Genomic DNA, 19,788 nt, shown 5'->3' with positions numbered 1-19,788 from the left:
GTAAGATTGGCTATATATTTGTTATAAATGTCTTCTGTAGACTGGTATTTTTGAAAACAATCTAATAACATCACTATGTTTAGCTAAGACTGTAGGAAAAAATATCTTTTTTTTTAAATTTAAAAATCAGTGTGAGTTTATGTAATTAAAGACCTTGATAATACCTATGCTGAAAGACTTTTTTTGATTAAAAAAAGAAAAACATACGAAGCACTACCTGTCTTCTAGGGTTTTTTTGTGGACTTTGAAACTCTGTCTTGCAAAGTGTTGGCAACTGTCTGTATACTGCTTTTATAACCTAGTCAAGCAATTCTAGGTGTTACTTCATACCTTGTCCCACACTGTGTGGGGAGAGTGCTTCTTCAGCAGTGAGTGGAGTTCGTGAGCAAAAGCAAAGCATTGTTTGCGTAAGTTGGCTGCACGTCCTGCCAGCTTAAAGCAAAGGTAGAGAAACTTGCTTTGGTCCCTGCTTTACCTGTATAGACTTAACCCTTGTTCCTGAGCTCCATGTGCACCTGCAGTGCTGTCTTCACCAGGCAGCTCTATGGTAGGAACAAATGTCAAGAGAATGCAGGCAAAACAGCTGGATTGCTTGGTTTTCTTTTTAGGCGTATCTTGTGGAAATCGACAACTTGTCATCGTACTTTTCTTATACCTTTTCTTAATTAAAAGTGCATCTTGCACAAAGCTTTCAAAAAAGTCAATATGAAAGATTTATGGGAACTTTTGCATAATGAGACAAGCATTGCATTCTGCTTGTGCTTAAGAACCAGCAAAATTTAAGGATTTGACACTGACTCAATGGTTGTTTTAGAAGTCAGCCAGGGTGCATGGTTTAGATGGCTTAAGTATATGGGCAAGTTGGATGACTGTGCCCAGGAAGCAGTTATCAGTTGCTCACTGTCGAAATGGACCTTGGTAGAGGTCAGTGTAGAGAATATATTTAAGTTTGTCAGTGACTTGAAAGTATGTGATGCAAGTATGCTGGAAGACCTGCTGAATTAAAAGTAATCTTGAATTGAACAAATGAGTTTTCCAGTTGGGATGGAATTCAGAGGGGAAAACTGAATGTTACAATATTTAAATAGAAATTTTCAGCCTTGCAAGTGGAGCCCACTGGGCAGCAGTTCTGAAGAACTGTTCTAGGGCTTATGGTAGTCGTATGTTGAGTAGGAGTCAGTGTTGTGCGGTTGCAGATAATAAATCAATGTTGTTGCTCTTGTGCAAAGAGGCAGTTGTCATGTATTTAACATGACTATAACCTGCAAGAACCATGAAATAAGCATTCAACTCTCTTCACTTTGGTTATTATGGCCTTAAACACAACGGTGCACCCATGCACCACCGCTGTTGCACTTAGAGAAATAGTGAGCAACTGGAGAGACACCAGAGGAGAGTAGCAAGAGTAATCAGACATCCAGGACATAGGACTTCAGAGGACAAATTGACAAGACTGACTCTACAGAAGAGAAGACTAAGAAGGAAAATCAGAATTTTTCAGGTATGTAAGAAGCTGCCAGAAGACATGGCAGTGTTCTGTTCTTCATGTTCGTGTAAGGTGGAGCAAGAAGTAATGAACTTAAATTTCAGAAGGAAAGATTCTTGTTAGATGTTGTGGAAATACTTTGTAATGTTAGTGAAGCACTGACGTGTATTGCTACAAAGGGTAGGGAGCCTCCGTCATGAAGAACTTACAGAACAGGTTAAACCTGCATCTAGCAAAAGTGACCCAGGTGAAATTGCTCTTTGCTTAGGACAGTAGGATGACCTTTTGAGAGCCTCTCCTACTCTGCTTTTCTGTGATTTGAAGACTGAGCTATTTATGCTGAAATTTTAATTTAAAAAAGTGTGGTGTGTTTTTTTTCCCTGATCTATAGGAAAGTTAACATTTCATAGAACTACCAGCAGGATTAAAAAACTCACAATGGAAGCAGAAAAATATAAAGGGCTTGCCTGACTTCATCAGAGTTCACTGACCAGGGGAAATGAGGGGAAAAGAGTGTGAGAGGCAGTGTACTTTTTTCCTTGGAAAATACAAGAGGGGAAATACAGTAATATCTGAAGTTGCTTTTGCAGCTTCTCTAGTAGATGATGAAAGAACTTACAACTCTGCCTGAGAAAGAATTGATAGATGGTCGAATGTCTGGGTGGCAGCTCAGCAGTATTCTATGAAGAGGTATCCCAGAGCCTCTTACTTGAGGGATGGAGTCTGGTATTACGGAAGCAGCGGGAGGTGAGTTGTAATTCGTGGTGGGGTGGGAGGACAGAACCCCAAATTCATGAGGACATGAGAATCAGGCTTTTTCTATGCATGAGCCCAGCTAAGGAAAATGTACAACAAAGGCTGTATGTTCTGAGGAAGAATGAAAAATACGAGCAGAGCAGGTTTGGCTTTAGAAATTTAGGAGAGAGCTATAGCTTTTCTGAAGTGCTGCACGTTTTTATCTAATGTAGTGGGCTCTAGCCCCCAGGGAAAACAATGTCAAGAAAATATGAAGTTCTATAAACATACACTGACTTGGAATTGGACTAAAAATGTTGTGCAACCTGGACCGTAGCAGCAGTGGGTGAGGTTTTTAATTTATTTATTGTTTTTTTAGCAGAACAGAGCTTGCTAGTTCAGAGCTGTCTGCTAAGATATGTAAGAAGGTGACTTCTCTTGATCAAAGTGTTGGTGACGGAGTTTTCCAAGGTTTCTTAATTTCAGAAATGCAAATGTTGATTTTTAGTTTCTGCCTTTCCTTTTCCCCTTTCAAAAAACTTTGAATTCTCAGGTGTTTTGTGCCTGTATGGGTGAGGAACAGGAAATCAGGGGGAACAAGAGTGTGTTTTATGTTAAGTTTTCCAGATCTGTTATTAAAGTTTCGTAAGCTGGAAGAATGCAGTAAAACTGTACTTCTGTTAATAAAAGCGTTAAAGGAAATCCTGTGGGGCAAAAAAAAAAATTAAGACTGGAAAAAAGTTTGTGTATTTCCTCATCTTTTGTGAAGCTTTGCAGCAGCCTCAGTACTGCAAAATACAAAGAATGAATCTTGTTTTAGTTACACGGAGCTTGTGTATTGTCTTAAAAGTGGTAGTAATGACAGAGATGTACATGTTGCCTTCCTAAACAAAAGGGAAGCATGAACGGGCACAGGATATTTACTTGGACGCTCTGTTTTGTGTTAAATGGAGATAATTTTTGGCTTTTATGTGCATAAAATAACTGAAGATTTTTGAACAAGAAGCTTGTGGGACAAAAAAGTCTGAGTAAATATGAAATGTAGGCTTTTCTTAGCAAACATTGTAAAGCCCAATTTAAATGTTTTTTTAAAATACTATCTTTCCTGTGATTTGCAGGGATTGGCTTTAGACTTTTCAAAGTGGAGGAACTGTTAGTAGCAAAAAGCTGCTTCAAATCCATAGAAAATGCTATGGCTTGCTGGAATGACATTGTACTCTTGTCTTGGTCTATAATCTCATGGTCTGCTCTCAGATCTGCTAGCATTGTCTTTAGAAATATTTTGTATTACATTTTAATTGCTGCTTTTTATTTTTAAAATGCCTAACACTTAAATGCTTTTTTGCTAAATTGTAGTTAGTGTTTTAGTAGCTGTCAATATCAGATTATCACTACTGGGCTTTTAGGTTGACTGTTAGCAGAAACGAGTCTGTCAGGTAGCCCGTGTCTCCTAATACTGTAGATGTAAAGGTGCAACTTCTGCTGGAATCTAGTTTATCTTGCAGGTGACTCTTTTTCAATGAGCAGGATCGTGTCTTCCCTTGGAGGTGTTTTGGTCATGAGGTCACTCTTCCGAACTGCAGGGCATTGCTACATAGTAAAAATGAGTAATATTCTGCCCACTTTCAGTAATACGTGGGAAAGGAGGTTATCTCATAACCTGGTACACCAGTTTGAGTCATACCTCATTGTTAACTTCATTATATTGCTATTTTAATCTGGTCTCTTCAGTGGGTGGACAGGTTGTGCACAGGGCTTATCGTTACCAAAGCCATTAAGAACTCTGTTAAGGAAAATGGGGGTAGTAGGAAACCACTGAATAAGCATGTTGCGGTGTTTTGGGTTTTTGAGGGTTTTGTTTGTTTAGGGAAATAGCCAAAAAAAAAAGCAATTCCACTACATAAAATGGTACTTGGAACTGCAGGTCAGTGCTTGTATCAAGTTTGGAAGACTGACGCTGGTTATTTGCTAACTCTATTAGTGGTTGTGTTCTGTTTTAAAGAATCTGTTGTATAGGATTTGCTTGCCAGGGAATTTGCATGGCATCACTGTTTAGCAATGAAATCTGGCAATTTTATGTGTGCACTTTGTCCAGCAAAATATTCCGAAGTTGATTGTGTGCCCCCGTTAGGAGGATAATATGGGACAGAGTAACCTAACACTGCGTCTCCACCTGAGGCTCCTGTTTGTATGTAACCAGTTTGATTAAACTCGTCACCTGTTTCAGAGTCAAGGAAGTCTGAAGTGAGACCTCCCCAAAAAGTCGCATTGCTTCCAACTGCCTAAACAGGAAGACGTTACCTTTAGGTAAGGTTATTCAGCGGCCGAGATAGATAGCTGTCCTGCCTGGTAACGGGTTAGGGAAGTCAAGGTGCTAGAGCTGTATTTCTTGGGACAAAAAGCTTGCAAGCTGAAGACCTCATTGTATATGCAATATAAACGATTCTAAGAAATTGTTTAAGAAAACACAACCACTACTAAGAAAAACTTACTAGTTGACACCTGGGATGATTCCAATTAATCTTTAATTACTACATAGTCTCTAGGTTTTAGTTAGTTCTTATTATGGTCTAAAGCAGGAGAGTCAAACACTTCTGCATGGGAAAACAGGGAAAAATAATCTCAAAAGAGATGGTGGTGTCTCTAACTGTGAAAAAACCCACATCCATATGCTAATATTGTTCTGCAGATTTCACAACAGAGATTTAGTTTATTGCTTTACACACTTCGGTAACTGCTGGCCAACCCTGGCTGTATTTGTTAAACTGGTGGTGGTCGTACTTCTTTCCCACAGTTAAGACAGGTGCAGCTCTTTGGAAGAAAAATCCTCAAGAAGTGAACTTTAAAGCAAAGTGAGTTTGGCATTTGCAGTGAGTGTTTAGCAGTGCAGAAATCCTCTACCACTTCGATTTTACTTAAGCAGTTAAAACCATTTCTGAGGAAGACTGAAATAGATTATTTTTCAAACAAAATAGAAGTTCAGTAAAGCAGATGTTACTATTTATCTTTACTGTCTAACATTGTAAATTATAGTAGGAATGTTGTGTGCTGCCACTTAAAAACTAAATCATTTGTTTATTTTGTGCATTATTCCCAGGCAGGGGAAACTTCAACCTCTGTACCTTAAATATTCTTTGAAACTTAATCGGCTTGAAATTCCTAAGGAGTCCTAGTTTCTTCTTCCCCTGAGAACTGCATTCTTCATGCACAGAAATATTCAGACCGCCAGTTGTCCTTTCCTGCAGTTTTCTTATAAATTTTTCTAATCTTGTAGCCAGGAAAGTTGGTGTTTCATTCATTTTATCATTTGCTGACTGCTTTTTTAATAAGGCGAACTCCACTTTCAGAGGTCAGTCAAAGTACCAAAAATGTTTAATTTTATGCCTTGTACAAAGGAGGGAAGTGATTGAACCAGAATGGAATGTCAAAAGGAGTCCGGATGCAATGGAAAAAAGCATTGCCACCACTGGTTCTTCTGAAGTAGATAGCTAATGCATATAACTGTTCGTGTGACTACAGAGTCTTGCCAGTAAGATCATTGTGTCTGAATATTTTTATTCCAGAAGAATGTAGCTGAAAATAAGCCAGATGATTTATTTGCTCCAAGGCACGATGGCTTTGTACATTATCCGTGTATTTTATGAATTATTCCTAAAATGGAATTCAAGTTGAGTCTTTTTTAATAAATCAAAGTCAAATATACATTTTAAACCACTTTGTGTGACAAACTCTGTAAAAGAAACAAAACACTTTGAATAGCTTTTAAATACTTTCTACAGTAATTTGGAAAATACTTGCTTCTCTGCTGCGTTCTAGTTATGTTTTGTAGTAAGCTTTCGTTTGCGTAGGAGAGCGTGGCCCTGAAGGCAGACGGAGCACTCCTGTTTGTGCTGCTTTGCTCTCCAGGTTGTCTTTCTGGATGGTTGCACTCCTGTCTGTTCTTCCACATGTGATGGCTGCACCTAAACACTCAGTTTGTGTGACCTGTTTTGTTTTGCTTGTAGTGGCTGAGGCATATGTCTGTCTTCGATCATAATTCTCATTAGCTTTGCTATGAGAGAGGGGGATAAATGGGTGATGGAAACATGCAGGGACAGAGGTCCAGGATGCGGAGCGCAGCTCCGGCTGGCAGAGGTGGGCACCCCTTCCCTGGCACGATGCTGGTGCTGCCCTCAGCCCAGCGAGTACGGGGAGGGACTGGCAGCCCTTCGCTTCCATGCCTTTCCTCGGGCTTTCCGAGCGAGTATTACATGACCCATTTCAGTGAAATATTCTGAAGAGAAGATTTGTGCCAGCGTTAGCAGTTCCCATCAGACAATGCAAGTGACAGGACTGCAACTTTGTGCATGCACTCTGCAGTCACTGTTATATTCTAAAAATGGCACCGTGTTGCCACTGTATTATGTGGCGAAATGTTTTTCATGCTTATTACTGATTATTGCTCTGCTTGGAAGATAAACTGCTAGATGAAACTTTTCTGATTTTTATGATGTTTTAAAATTATTCAGATTTTTTTTGTTTTTTTTTTTTAGCATAAATTCAGCTAGGTTTCTGTGCAAGTGGGTTTTGCTGTTGACTTTGTCCTTGTGATAATATGCTACTCCCATTTTTGTATTGTTTCATGTGCTCGATATTGCTAAGTAACTTAACAAGCTTTTCATTCTTCAAATAACCATAACTTGAGTGCAGAAGTAAAAATGACGTGGGATCAGTCTCATCTCCCATTAATTCATAGAAACCAATGCTCACTCACTGTTTACCTTATTTTAAGTAAATGGTTAAATATCATGTGTTATTTATGATCTAAAGTGTTATTTTAATAAAAAAAGATCTGAGTAACTTAGTTCCTTACCCCAAACACTGAACAAAAAGGAAGAAGGGAAACTTCCATGGAATTTTCTATTTGCTTGAAACTGGTTTGTTTCTTCTCCTGCAGGTACTTGGGCGATGTTTCTTGACGGTGATGCAGGTCCACTTTCAGTTTCTGTCACAAGCTTTGCAGAAGGTCCAGCCAGTGGCACACTCTTGCTTTGCTGAAGCTGTAGCTCAGGAGAGAAAGAACGTTAGTGGAGCTGGAGCCTCAAATTTAAGCCCCACAAATGAGCTAGAAGATGCAATAAGATCATGGAGAGGAGCAGCAGAGGTACGGAGGTCTTGCTGTAGTGACATTATATTTAGTGAAATGGCAGTTATATTTAGTGAAACCTAGATTCAGGCTGGATGCCCTAATAAAGGAAGTTAAATCTCTGATTTTAAAGACATGCTACATTTGAAGGGGGGGACGTGGTGCAGTTAGTTTCAGATGCTAAAACTTGTTTTACCTATATGGTGATTATATTATCTTTGTCCTGTGTAGTTATCTTTGATACGATTGTATATAAGGAGTACACAAACAGTGGAAACAGCTTTTTGTTGTTAGTAATGAATTAACAATGTTCAAATGTGGTTTGGCAGAGGGAATTTAAAAAAAAAAGCATACAACAAGCCTTTGCAAAAACAGAGCAAAATCTTGATGAAAAATAATTTAGATAATGTCTATTTCTCTTAAATTCTGAGCATGGATTCTATTTTAGACTTAAAATCTTTACGGTAACTTTTAACACTTTTTTGTCTTCATGCTGTTAAGCTTGATGTTGCTTGATCCATCAGTTGTTGGAATGTTAATCGTATTACTGAAAGGTACCACTCTCTGGACTTGTATTTTCACAAACGCTTGCTGTCTGTGGAATCCTTACTTTTCCTGCTGAAAAAAGTACTTTACAAAGAAAGTTAGTTTTATGAGCTTTTTTGCTTTCCCTTGCACTATTGAAGTCTGCAGACTGATAGATCAAAATGGATTCAGACGCTGAGTGCATAGTTTCCTTAAAGTAACTTGGAGCATGTGCTTTTGAAGTCTAATTTGGCAGCCCACCACAGGCTTGTTAATCATTTTGACTGGAAATCTTGTCACGGTTTCCATTTATCAACTAACATCTGCAAGATATATGAAAGCAAACAAGTGTCTGTTAGAACTATGAATGCAGAGGAATTATTTGTAGTTTTTACTGCAGCATAAATTTATTTCACTGGATAAAATAAGGATTTGGGAGTGCTTTAGGTGTATTACAGATAATCGTAACAGGTCTAATTCTGGTATAGCTTTATTCCTTTTGCATAAAAATAGTTAATTTTATGTTTAATATACTTAGTTCCTTAAAACTGTGTTACAGTTTCTAGAAATGCCCTGCAATTGCTATCAAGTTCGTTTAAAATGTGGTTAAAATTAAACTTGGGTTTGCAGAATCTGGGACCTTAACTTTCTTTTTTACCTCCTTAACAGCCCACTTCAACTATTCCTGTTAATAAAACTTATGTTTTGAAATAGAGTTTAGTACAAATATTACACTAATCAAATCCTTTATTAAACATACAGAGGAGAAGAGAAAAATACAGATTCTCCCTAGTTCCAGAATAACAATAGAAGAAACTTCTCAATTTTTATGATTGACTAAAATAACTAATCTGAAGTATTTGTGTGGGGTTTTAGGATAACATAAGAAAAATCTGTGCTCTGTAAATAAATAAAATCGCTCTCTCTCTTACAATTGTAGATAGATCAATATACAAGTCATTTTGATAGAAGGGAGATTTGAAATGCTGAAATATTTCCACATTTTTACTTTGTGGAGTGGAAGGCAATCCATTATTTCCATATAAAATCAGCCTCTTTGGCAGGAGAATATACACTGCTGTTTCAGAATAAAGTTAAAGATCATACTTTGTCAGTAGCTCAAAACTATTTTTCTTTTTTAAAGATTTTTTCACTTGGAAAATGCAGTGATTTTGTATGTGTCAATGAGGCGAGCAATGTGTCTGTCCGTAGTACCAAAAATCCCCAATTTGGACATCCTGCTTTAGAGCAAGACTCCTTCCTAGACTGAAAAATAAGCCATATCTGAGGCCTTAAGTGCAGTTGAGAGTAGGTTTCTATTTGTTTTACCCTGCTCAGTCGTGTAATATTTTACAGTTAAAACTAGATATTTGGCTTTTTGTATTTCTTATTTTTCAAAATCGTATTACATAAAGCTGTTCTCTTGCTGTGCTAAGTTGATCTTACAGTCTTGTGTGGCTCTTCTCAAATTGCACCACAGTAATCACGCTTAATTTTATAAAATATATCTTCTTACATACACAGGAGTGTTTGTACACATGATTAAATGTATCTTTGGTTTCTGTGGCAAGTAATACCCTTTATGTTGAAGTTGTAAGTCCCTCCTCTGGTAACAACAGTCATCATGTGGCCTGTGTAACAGGATCCTTAGTCCTGAGAGGGAGCTGAAATAGTAACAGCAAACAATGTTGAATTAAGTTGCTAGCCAACACCTATATGCTGTACAAATTACATGATATTTGTACTTTCAAAGTAGCAGTAGAGGTTTAATAAGTTATAATAAATAAACTCCTCCAGATCCTTTCCACCAGGTGCTGCTTCTCGTCTCCTTTATAATGTTTTAAACTCTGTGGGGTTTTTTTTGCTCTTCCTTTAAATTTAATTAAGCTTGTCCTGGTTTAATGTTGAACCTCTTTACCCTGGATTTTTATTTTACATTACAGGCCACATCTCGACTGCGAGAAAGAGGCTGTGATGGATGTTTGGCAGGAATTGAAGTTCAGCAACTTTTCTGCTCCCAGAGTGTGGCAATCCCTGAACATCAGCTCAAAGAGCTAAACGTGAAAATCGACAGCGCTTTGCAGGTGAATTTTTAAAGTCTGCTGCTTTCATGTGCATGTAGTACAGTCAGTGGGCCAAGGAAGGAGAATATTACTGCACAAAAATGTACCACAGGCAGCCATGAGGTATTTGACAATTACAGTGTTGGAATCTTAAATGATGAACGTGTGTCTGCCGTAGAACTGAGTAGGGTAAATCCATGTAACAGTTCTTATATATGTATCCAGGCACAAGGACTGCGTGCTTGCTTACTTGCTGATATGCCTGTGCTATCTCAACTTTTTGTCAGGCTTACAAAGTGGCTTTGGAGAGTTTAGGCCATTGTGAATATGCAATGAAGGCCGGCTTCCACTTGAACCCAAAAGCTATTGAAGCAAGTCTTCAGGTAGGATCTGCTAAACCTGCTCTCTCCTTCATCCCTCCGCACCTTGAAAATAACTATTTAAAAAAAAAAAAATTGGACTCATACTAGGATTTTCTAATGTCTTTATTTCTTCTAATTGATCTGTTCTTTTATATTTAAGGGCTGTTGCAGTGAAGCTGAAGCCCAGCAAACAGGAAGGAGACAGACTCCACCTCAGCCAATTCAGTGTGAATTGCCCACTGTACCTGTTCAGATAGGATCGCATTTTCTGAAAGGAATATCCTTTAATGAGTCTGCAGCAGAAAACCTGAAGCTGAAAACGGTAATAACCCTGAATCTAATCACAGAAGCGAAGGGGGGAGGGGGGAGAGAAAAAAAGAGTAGAACTCCTTAAAATTCAGAGAACAACTGCAGTAGAAGTTCAGTGCCAAACTTGTATTTAAAACTGCGTATTTTTAGCCTGACTTCCTGTGGAAACAAGATGTTGATAACATTGTAGGTCCGTGCCTGCTTCTGATAACGTTTTAACCACCTGGGCAAATTCAGTCCAACCTGAGAGAAGCATAGAAGTCTAGGAGGTAATGAAGCTTCTATGAACTTTTTGAAAATAGGTGGGTTAGGTCTTAAGAAGTGCAGAGGAAAGTGAGCCCTTACAGATGCCCCAACCACGTGATGCACTTGAGCGCTTTTATCTTCTTAGGTGCCAAAGTAAGTCTGGCCCAGCCTAGTGCTAAGGGAGGTACTTGAAAAAATATTTTGTAACAAAGCTCCTTTTAATGTCTTGTTACAAACTTTAATCAAATTTTTAAAAATAATCTAAAATTGTGGAGAAGCTAGTTGTATTTTCAGTATAAAGGAATGGAAAAGATGTCCATTCAGAAGTAATTTGGACAATTTTAATCAGCATTTTCACTTTTTTTTAGATAAGCCCGTTCCCTTGCTCCTGAAAGAGTTGAAACAATCCATAGCTCAAACGGCTGCTTTTCTGTTGTCTTTGCAGTGCTTTTTGTAGTTATGATCAAACCATTTTGCAAGAATATAAGCAAAAATACTGTTTATGATTTTGGAGGAATGTTGTGTTCCAAATAGCAGAGACGGTCTTCCATATTTCTGTTCTGCAGTTGAGCTCTTCTAGTTATACAAGACTGTTCAGAGGTAACAGACATCATAGTTGTTTGAAAAACATGTAGAACAATGATAAATACATATTGGAAGCATTGGTGTTAACATTTCTGAATCACGTGTTTCGTATGACAAAGTTTTTGTTATTTTTTTCAGCACACAATGCTGCAGTTGATTAAGGAAGCTGGATGCCATAATGGACTTACACCACGGGATGACTCTCCTGTTACTGAAGTACTAAATCAGGTTTGCCCTTCCACTTGGCGAGGAGCCTGCAAAACCGCTGTACAATTGTTATTTGGCCAAGCTGGACTGGTAAGTGACTATGAATAGGCTTAGCAAAAAAAGGGCTACTTAAACATCCTGAAGAGAAACTAGATACTTTAATGAGTTTGGAAATTAATTTCCAGTGTCTTACTTTGTGTTTCTCCATTTTTAACGCTGCAGCTAACTTGATTTAATAGCAAAATGTATCCTTGTAGAATGGTATCTGTAGTTGATAGAAACAGGAGAATGTACTGTGTTACTTCGTAGTCTCCGTTATTAGAGAGCACACAAGAAATGAAACTTCTAATTCATAGTGAAATAGAAAGATTTTCAAATCTATAGATGACCATGTTAAAAAGAAACACCCCTTCCCCCCCCCCAGATTAGCTTTAAAAACTGCCATTTCTTCATTTCCTCTCTGCTTTGAATGGAAGCTGGGTTTCCTGCCCAACATAAACCAGGAAGTCCTCTGCACCAAGTAACGCTACCTGACGTCTCCAACAGAGGACGGAGCAATTAAATATCTTGCTGTGGACATATGTGTTCTTTAGAAACAAACCCCATGGATTTTACAGTATCTAAACAGTTGCTAAAAATAGATGCTTGGAACATACTCTGATAAGAAAATGCATTTGTCCTCCCATAACTAATTACTGCAATCTCTTCATTTAATAAAGTGTTCATTCATGACGCATAGGATTTTTTGACTACTGTGAATTTTAATTTGGACAAATAAAATGGGGGCAAGAATACAATAGGGTAGGAAAGAAGTGCAAGCATAAAGGTACACCGTAGCCTATGATAGTTTCTGTCAAGTATTCTTTGAACTGTCTTTAACCTACAATGAGCTAAATGCTTCTTGTTGATTCATATATTGATTCTTTGTTCAAGGTGATGGCAGGCCATCAGGACTTTGTAACTATTGTAATTTCTGATGAAAGGATCCATATTGCTACATACTTTGCAAATACCACTTTTTCAAACAAATTGCACAGCTGATTAAGTGACTTTGACCTTCTGTCCTAGTTCATTAAACCATGGTTTTTGGTACCATTAATAGGTTCTCAATAACGGTGAATGATAAATTATAAATTTGTCAGATACTTCTACTTTAGCATTCCTTTGATACTAGATATCAGATATTAGATATTCCCTTAATATTAAATATCTGTTAGAGGAGTAGGTTCAAACCATACTGGAATTCAACTGACTTTTCATGTAAAGAAGGCCTAAAATCAAAGGGACAGACCATCAATGTCATAACAGCAGTGCACCTGCTATCGATCCTTACTTCACTGTGATGCAAGGATTTAAGGATAGGAGATGGTAGTGCATTAACCACTTTGTATAAGGAAGTTTTAGAGGGAGGCATAAGAAGGTGGTATCTTTACAGGGAGAGAAAGCAACTGTGGAATAGTAGGATTGATCAAATTTCTACTTAGCTGTTTTCAAGGAAAATATGTATTAAATATTAATAAATATAAGCAGAACTAGAAAAAAGGATATGGTTAAGTGGGATTGTGTCTTCACCTGCCATAGTTCGTGGTAGGATGCTGGGAGTCAGCAGCAAGGTACGGGAAGTGAAGCCAAGAAGGAAACTGTTTCTCAGCACCTCTACGGGGAGTGTGCCATAACTCAGGAGTTCGTGGCTCCTGAGTGTCTAGATGAGGATGCCTTGGAGGATGCTGCACCTCCCACCATTTCCTTTCCAGGGGGTTTCAGGGTTGGGCACACCCAAGTCCCGCCCTGCTGAGATTTGGGGAGTGGCCCAAGGCACATTTGGACTCAGGAGTCTGGAAATCTCCTGGTGTCCCCCAGTCTAGACATAACTAGTTAGACCTGCTGGTAATTAGAGTGCTGATATTCTTCAGGTTTATCATAACATTTGGAGACTTGTCAGCATAAAACTTACTTATACATTCTCCCAAATGACAGTACTGATACAAGGAATATTACTTGTGTTGAATCATGAATGTCTCCAAAGATTTTTTGCATGAACCTCAGGTTCTGAAAGTAGCAGGCTTCTATCTTCAAAGACACAGTAATGAGCTATACAAATGACAAAATGCTTGCGAGCCTTCTCTCCTTCGTTCATTCTCACTTTGATTTGTTACAATTTGGAAGGGTGTGAGGATTGAGGTTTTTCTTTATAAACTATGTGCCATAATTTTTTTACAAGATTCAATTACGCTTGTATGTAGCCTCATGCAATGATGAGAAATTGTAATTTGCTTCTTTAAAGCATTCTTTGGGTGGAGATGAGAGAGGAAACACCTGTAAAACAAGAACAATAGATGTCTGATGCACAGGAAGCTATCCTCTAAGCACCCACCAGGCGGGACGGGAGAATGTGTTTATTTTAAGTTTATTTTGTGTTGAACTAAGCTAAATGAATCATGGGACAATATTACGTAGTCTTTAGTTTACTGCTTTTAGAAACTAAGCTGTCTGCATTAGTTCAGAATTGTGTGGAAATCTATCATTTAAATGCCAAATTTAAAAAAGAACATTACTTGACAGTCTCACTATCTTTAGCCTATCTTGCCATCTGCCTTTTAAGAAGAAACTCATTAAGAGTGGAAAGGACAATGAGATGTAACTTAATTTGCTTGGTTATTTTAGGCTTCAGTTTTTTAACATAAGAAATCATTTTTTAAAATGCAGTTTTTCAGTTTTTACTTTAGCATATATATTAAGAATTGTATTTTCAGATTTGGGTCAGCTGAAGAAATCTCCATGTTTGAATAAAAGAAACGTGTATTAAAATAGTTGAATTCAGAGGATGAGTGGAAATAAAACTTTGAATTGGCCTCATGCAAGGTCATAGAGAGAAGGTTTAACTGGGTCTCTAGCCATCCTTTTTTGTGCTAGTAGATCTTTCTGTAGCAAAAAACAACATGCATTTGCAGAAGCACTAAATCTCCTAGTAATGTTTAGATCCCAGATGTCGTAACTCTGACCAAATGTTGAGAAATGTAGAACTTTTTTTAAGGGGAAAAAAGGAAGATGGGGGGGGAATGGGGGACGGGACACCAGAACACCCCTAACAAAGCCCAGACCATGGGCACTACCATGCACCACTACCAGAAGCTGATGTAGGTCTGCACAAATCAGAATTTTAATTCTGACTTACAGGTGTGAGATGCTTGACAGTATTTTTCTTGGGAGTTAAGAAAAAATCACTCCTAAGTTCATCTCTCCTTAACCCAATTATAATTGCAATATAGCTGAATTGCAGATTACCAAATTACATACAATTAAAATGGCACAAATACAAGGAAAAAAGTAATGGAGTTGCCCTGTTATTAAATACGAGGTATTTTCATGAGTGGGTAACAGCATGGTGTTTTGTCACTGTGCTTAGACATGTTTTACAGGTTTGAATAAACTCGGGCAAATGCCTCCAGTCAACTGGAGGAAAACTTAGGCCTTATGCTAAAATATCTAAAAGGTGGGAAATAATTGTGTTCAAGTGTCATTGGATCGTTTTGTTAAAGCAAGAGAGAGAAGAGACTCTCAGCATTATTCGTATTTCACATTTCTTTGTAACCAGTAGTAGACAACCAGTTAGAAGTAGAACCACTGTAGGATGATTGCAAAAAAGCCAGTAATATCCCTCGAGGCTTATTTATACCGGAGGACTTTTGCCATTCCAGGGATAAATGGTACAGCTAATCTGCTAGTCACTGAAGTAAGAACTGCTGACTGCTGCCAAAAAGCTGCTGGTTCAGCATGACCAAAATAGGAAATTATGGAAATGATCAAAAAGGCCAACCCATGCAGACTGGACAACAACAGAAAGCATGAACCAAATATGGAACGTACTATCACTGGTATTAAAGTTTAAATGAAGCTGAAGTGAATCCATTCCTTCTCAATTCCATAAAAAGAAAGGTTCATGACAGAAGGTTAATTTTCAAGACTTTCATCTTCCATATATCTTTATGATGTCTTACAGAAGGCTCAGAATTCAACAAATTGAACAGTCACTTTTCTTCTCTTTATATAATAGGGAATTAATAATAGTTCCGTTAGGTAGAACAGAGAAATGTTGGTGTGGGATTTTGTAACCTTAAAAGGGGGGGTGGGGTGGGGGTGTTAAGAATTGTGAGCTATGTGAAAAGTTTCAGACTAAATACTACTTATCTATATCATGCCATGCATTGCAGTTAAATTATTTAAAATATTTTGATAAATAGGTATTTGGGAGCTATTAAAATAGCAATAGCGCCAAACCTCTCAAATGCAAGGGCTGTTATACGAAGCCATTGATAACTACCAGCTGTTAGGTAAAGCAGTTGGTAACTACGTAGTGATGCATCACTACAGTATGTAATCAAGAAGAATTAAGTCCTTGAAATATAGGTTACCGCATCAAACTAATAATTTTATATTCCTTCTCTTTTTTAGATATTAAAATAGAAATCAACTTACAATGATTTTGTGAGTTGATTTGTTTTTATCTGGTTATTTTTTGCACCTGTAGCGTGGCAGGGAGGTGAGACTCTTGCACCTTAACTGCAGGGGTGATAAAATAACTAGAATGAATTCTTAAAATCCCTTTTATTTTCATTTTATTTGCTAGGTGGTTGTGGACACAGCACAGATTGAAAATAAAGAAGCCTATGCTCCTCAGATAAGTTTAGAAGGATCCAGAATTGTGGTGCAAGTTCCATCAACTTGGTAAATAAAAATACTGTATTGCAGATTATACTAATAGCTGTGACTGAAATATATAGGGAAAAATATTACAGTACAAATGGAAGAGAGAATACGCACAATTATGGTACATCTTCCTTAAGTTCCTTTATCTGGAACTGTTTGAATACCGCCATTCCTGACAGACTGACAGTTGTACTTTACTGTCTTTGTACTAGTGCTGCCTCTGTTGGAGGCAATAGAAGAGAGGCAGTGCTGGGGCACTAAAACATACTTTTAAAGAAAAAGTAAAAGCTTGATGATGAAAGAGAAGGTTTGAAAAAACCCCAAACCAATAGTATTCCTGTTATGTTCCTCCCCGGCAGGTCCTCATAGCTGTTATCTCAGGAAGGCCAGGAATTAGATGAGATTAATTTGAGAGCTTTGGCTCTTTCTTCACTGAGCTGTTCTTCAAGCGCTGTCATGAACTGCAGAACTCTGTGGTCTGAGACACACTATTCCTACCAGTTTAGTTGACTGCCTAGGAAAGAATGGTAGGATTAATCTGCAGTTTAGGTGAGGATTTCTTCCCTTTTGAAACAATGATTTGGAATTAGAACATTTCCTTTCTCTCTTACTTCTGAGTACTCAATATGAATTTTCCAGTACAACACAGTTCATTCATCTGAATCCTTAGTGAGATAGCCTGTTACTGGTGGTACCAATGGTATGTCCAGAAGTACGAGTCAACTGATAGTCTGTTTACCCAAATGCATCCTTAATTCCCCTATAGAGTATAAACTGGCACTTCTCTGTTCTCTTTATGTAAATTGCTCTATTATGAAAGAACTAAAATAATGCAGAGTGCTTTGAGCCAGGCTTTGTGCGCTCTGGAAGAGCTCCGCCTGCTGACACACAGTGAGAGTGCCTCTTTACTCGCTGCTGCTGGAGGGGCTCATTAAGTACTGGACAAACGTCCTAATATTTAGATTTAAGTTATTCTGATTTCACCTCAAATTCAGTCCTAATTCTGTGCCATTAACGAGGAAAATTCACTAATCCTGCATCTTCACAGCTCAGTAAAATCTTCCCCAGACTGTTGGATATGCTGAATCATTTTCCACGTGGAGTCTGTCAGGCTGGGTGTTCTTAGCGTTGGATTCCAGAGTGCACCCATGCACTAGTGTTTTGTGTCAGGTTTGTTGAGTGCTCTTGCCATTTTCCAGAAATGGGCTTCCTGTATTTGTTATTTCTTACCTCTGTGCCTGAATTATGCCTGCTCAGCTAAAGAGCTAATCGTTAATCATGATTTTAAATAAATTATATAAATCCTAATTTTACAGTTAGATTAGTTGTATATTCAACAGTAGAAAGAAACTGGGGCTGCAGCTGTAGTCTTTAGGAACCCTCAGGCATTCATACGTTATGCTGTCTTTATTAGTTGCACCTCTGTAGGAGCAGAAGTAGTGCATCAATTGGCCTTTTATTATCTACTAGTATGGTAAAATGGTTTAATGTAAAAAATAAAAATTTTGATTTTTAAGTTAAACTTAATGATTACAGGTGTCTGAAAGAAGATCCAGCAACAATGTCTTTGCTACAGAGGAGTCTGGATCCAGAGAAGACTTTGGGACTAGTAGATGTGCTCTATACTGCTGTGTTTGACATACACAGGTGGAAGGAAGGAAGGTACATCTCCTCTTGAGCCTCATGCACTACTTTCCTAGTTTAAACAAAGCCATCATTGTTGAAAGGTCTGTACTGAGGAATTCGATAGTTCATCAGAAGGGGTCAAACTGAGAGCAAGAAATTGGTAATCTACATAGGGACCTTGTGGGTACATACAGAGATACAGCAGTCTTTTTAAAAACCAATGAGCAGCTTATCCAAGTCTACAAAAGTATTTGTTCCTCTCTTACAAAAATACTTGATTTATATTAAATTAGTCTCCATTTAGGTCTTGAAGTACAATTAAAATTTCTTAAGGAATGGAAAGTAGTTAACGCTATTGCAAATACTAGTAATAATGTGTGTTGTTACCATAAGAAGTAGCTGATGAACTTGGCAATCTTTGGTTTTGTTTCTTCCACTAGCTATTACCCAAATACGTGTTTTCCTCCAAAGTACAAACTCAGTTATGTATTAGGTGGTTTGATATACGTATTTTTGTTGATGCAGGGAGCAAGCTTTGCCTTGTATTCAGATCCAGTTACAGCGTGAAATCTCGGACTTTGGGAATCAAGTTGACATGCCATCTGGAAATGGAAGCAAATCTTCAGGTGGTCTACAAAAGACGTTCTCGAAACTGACTTCACGGTTTACAAAAAAAACTTCCTGCACCAGTACAAGTAATACTGGAAGTTATTCAATCCCCAATACACCTTCCAAAAATGTCTTCATAAGTTCCAACTCAGAGGAGAAAGCTAAAATGCCCACTAACATAGATGCACGGTTACAAAGCATTTTGAACATTGGTAATTTTCCTAGGACCGCAGATCCACTGCAGTCAATACAGAGCACAAATAATCAGCTAGTGAATGGGTTTCTAGTTGAAAGACGGGACAACTTCTTCAAACTGGATGACGGCAAGGATGACAAAGGTATGAATTTACCAACTGACCAAGAAATGCAGGATGTTATAGATTTCTTGTCTGGTTTTAACATGGGCAAATCCCAGCAGACGTCTCCAATGGTGAAAAGAAGGAACTCTGTTGCATCCTCTACAGCAACAGAGCAAAAATCGGGAACAGTACAACAGCAACCGCAATCTGTCTCTCACACACCACTGCATCCTTCTCAGCAAGGCTTGTCACAGCAACAACAGTCACAAAAGCAGCAGCAGCAGCAAATGCAGTATTACCAACACTTGCTTCAACCTATTGGACCACAGCAACGTGTACCTGCCAAATGGCTGACTAATTCTTCACAGCAGCCAGCCCAAGCTGTTGGAGCTGGATTGTCTCATATAAACCAGTGGAACAATCCTGGTTTTTCAGATTTAAGCTCTGATTTGTACAGCTTGGGTCTTGTGAGCAGCTATATGGACAATATGATGTCAGAGATGTTAGGACAGAAACCACAAGGACCTAGAAACAACACATGGCCAAATCGTGACCAAACTGATGGAGTGTTCGGGATGTTGGGAGAAATCCTGCCTTTTGACCCTGCAGGTGCGTGTCTTTTCCTTTATTATGTTTTTTATAAGGGTCCTTTTACAAAGAATACTGTTAAATATTGCTAGCAATAACTGTCATTTCCTAGAGCTATCCACCAGATGCTAGGGTGCTTACAAAGGCAAGCAGGTATTTATATGTATGCCTCTTTTCTTTTTTAACAGGAGGTGAACTAAAGTACAAGCAACTTTCATTAATAAGAATGTGAACAAATTCCTTGTTTCATAGTAGTTTCCTATACGGACCACATCAAAGTACTGAAACAGATACTTACAGATGATGTTCCTCATAT

At 38.1% G+C, this 19,788-nt stretch overlaps 1 protein-coding gene across 3 annotated transcripts in view; it reads left to right on the top strand.

Annotated features, from left to right (window-relative positions):
- Positions 1-19,788, top strand: part of GARRE1 (granule associated Rac and RHOG effector 1) — a 61,221-nt gene that overhangs the window by 31,775 nt on the left and 9,658 nt on the right. For all 3 annotated transcript variants that reach the window (XM_075161391.1, XM_075161393.1, XM_075161392.1), the window contains 8 exons: positions 7,158-7,364; positions 9,815-9,955; positions 10,222-10,317; positions 10,457-10,618; positions 11,575-11,733; positions 16,271-16,368; positions 17,887-18,012; positions 18,502-19,493. In XM_075161391.1, the coding sequence (XP_075017492.1) occupies positions 7,158-7,364; positions 9,815-9,955; positions 10,222-10,317; positions 10,457-10,618; positions 11,575-11,733; positions 16,271-16,368; positions 17,887-18,012; positions 18,502-19,493 (1,981 nt within the window). The remainder of the gene's footprint in view (positions 1-7,157; positions 7,365-9,814; positions 9,956-10,221; positions 10,318-10,456; positions 10,619-11,574; positions 11,734-16,270; positions 16,369-17,886; positions 18,013-18,501; positions 19,494-19,788) is intronic.

The sequence above is a fragment of the Calonectris borealis genome, chromosome 12 (assembly GCF_964195595.1).
Source record: "Calonectris borealis chromosome 12, bCalBor7.hap1.2, whole genome shotgun sequence".
NCBI lineage: Eukaryota > Metazoa > Chordata > Aves > Procellariiformes > Procellariidae > Calonectris > Calonectris borealis.
This window is presented reverse-complemented; position numbering and strand designations above follow the sequence as displayed.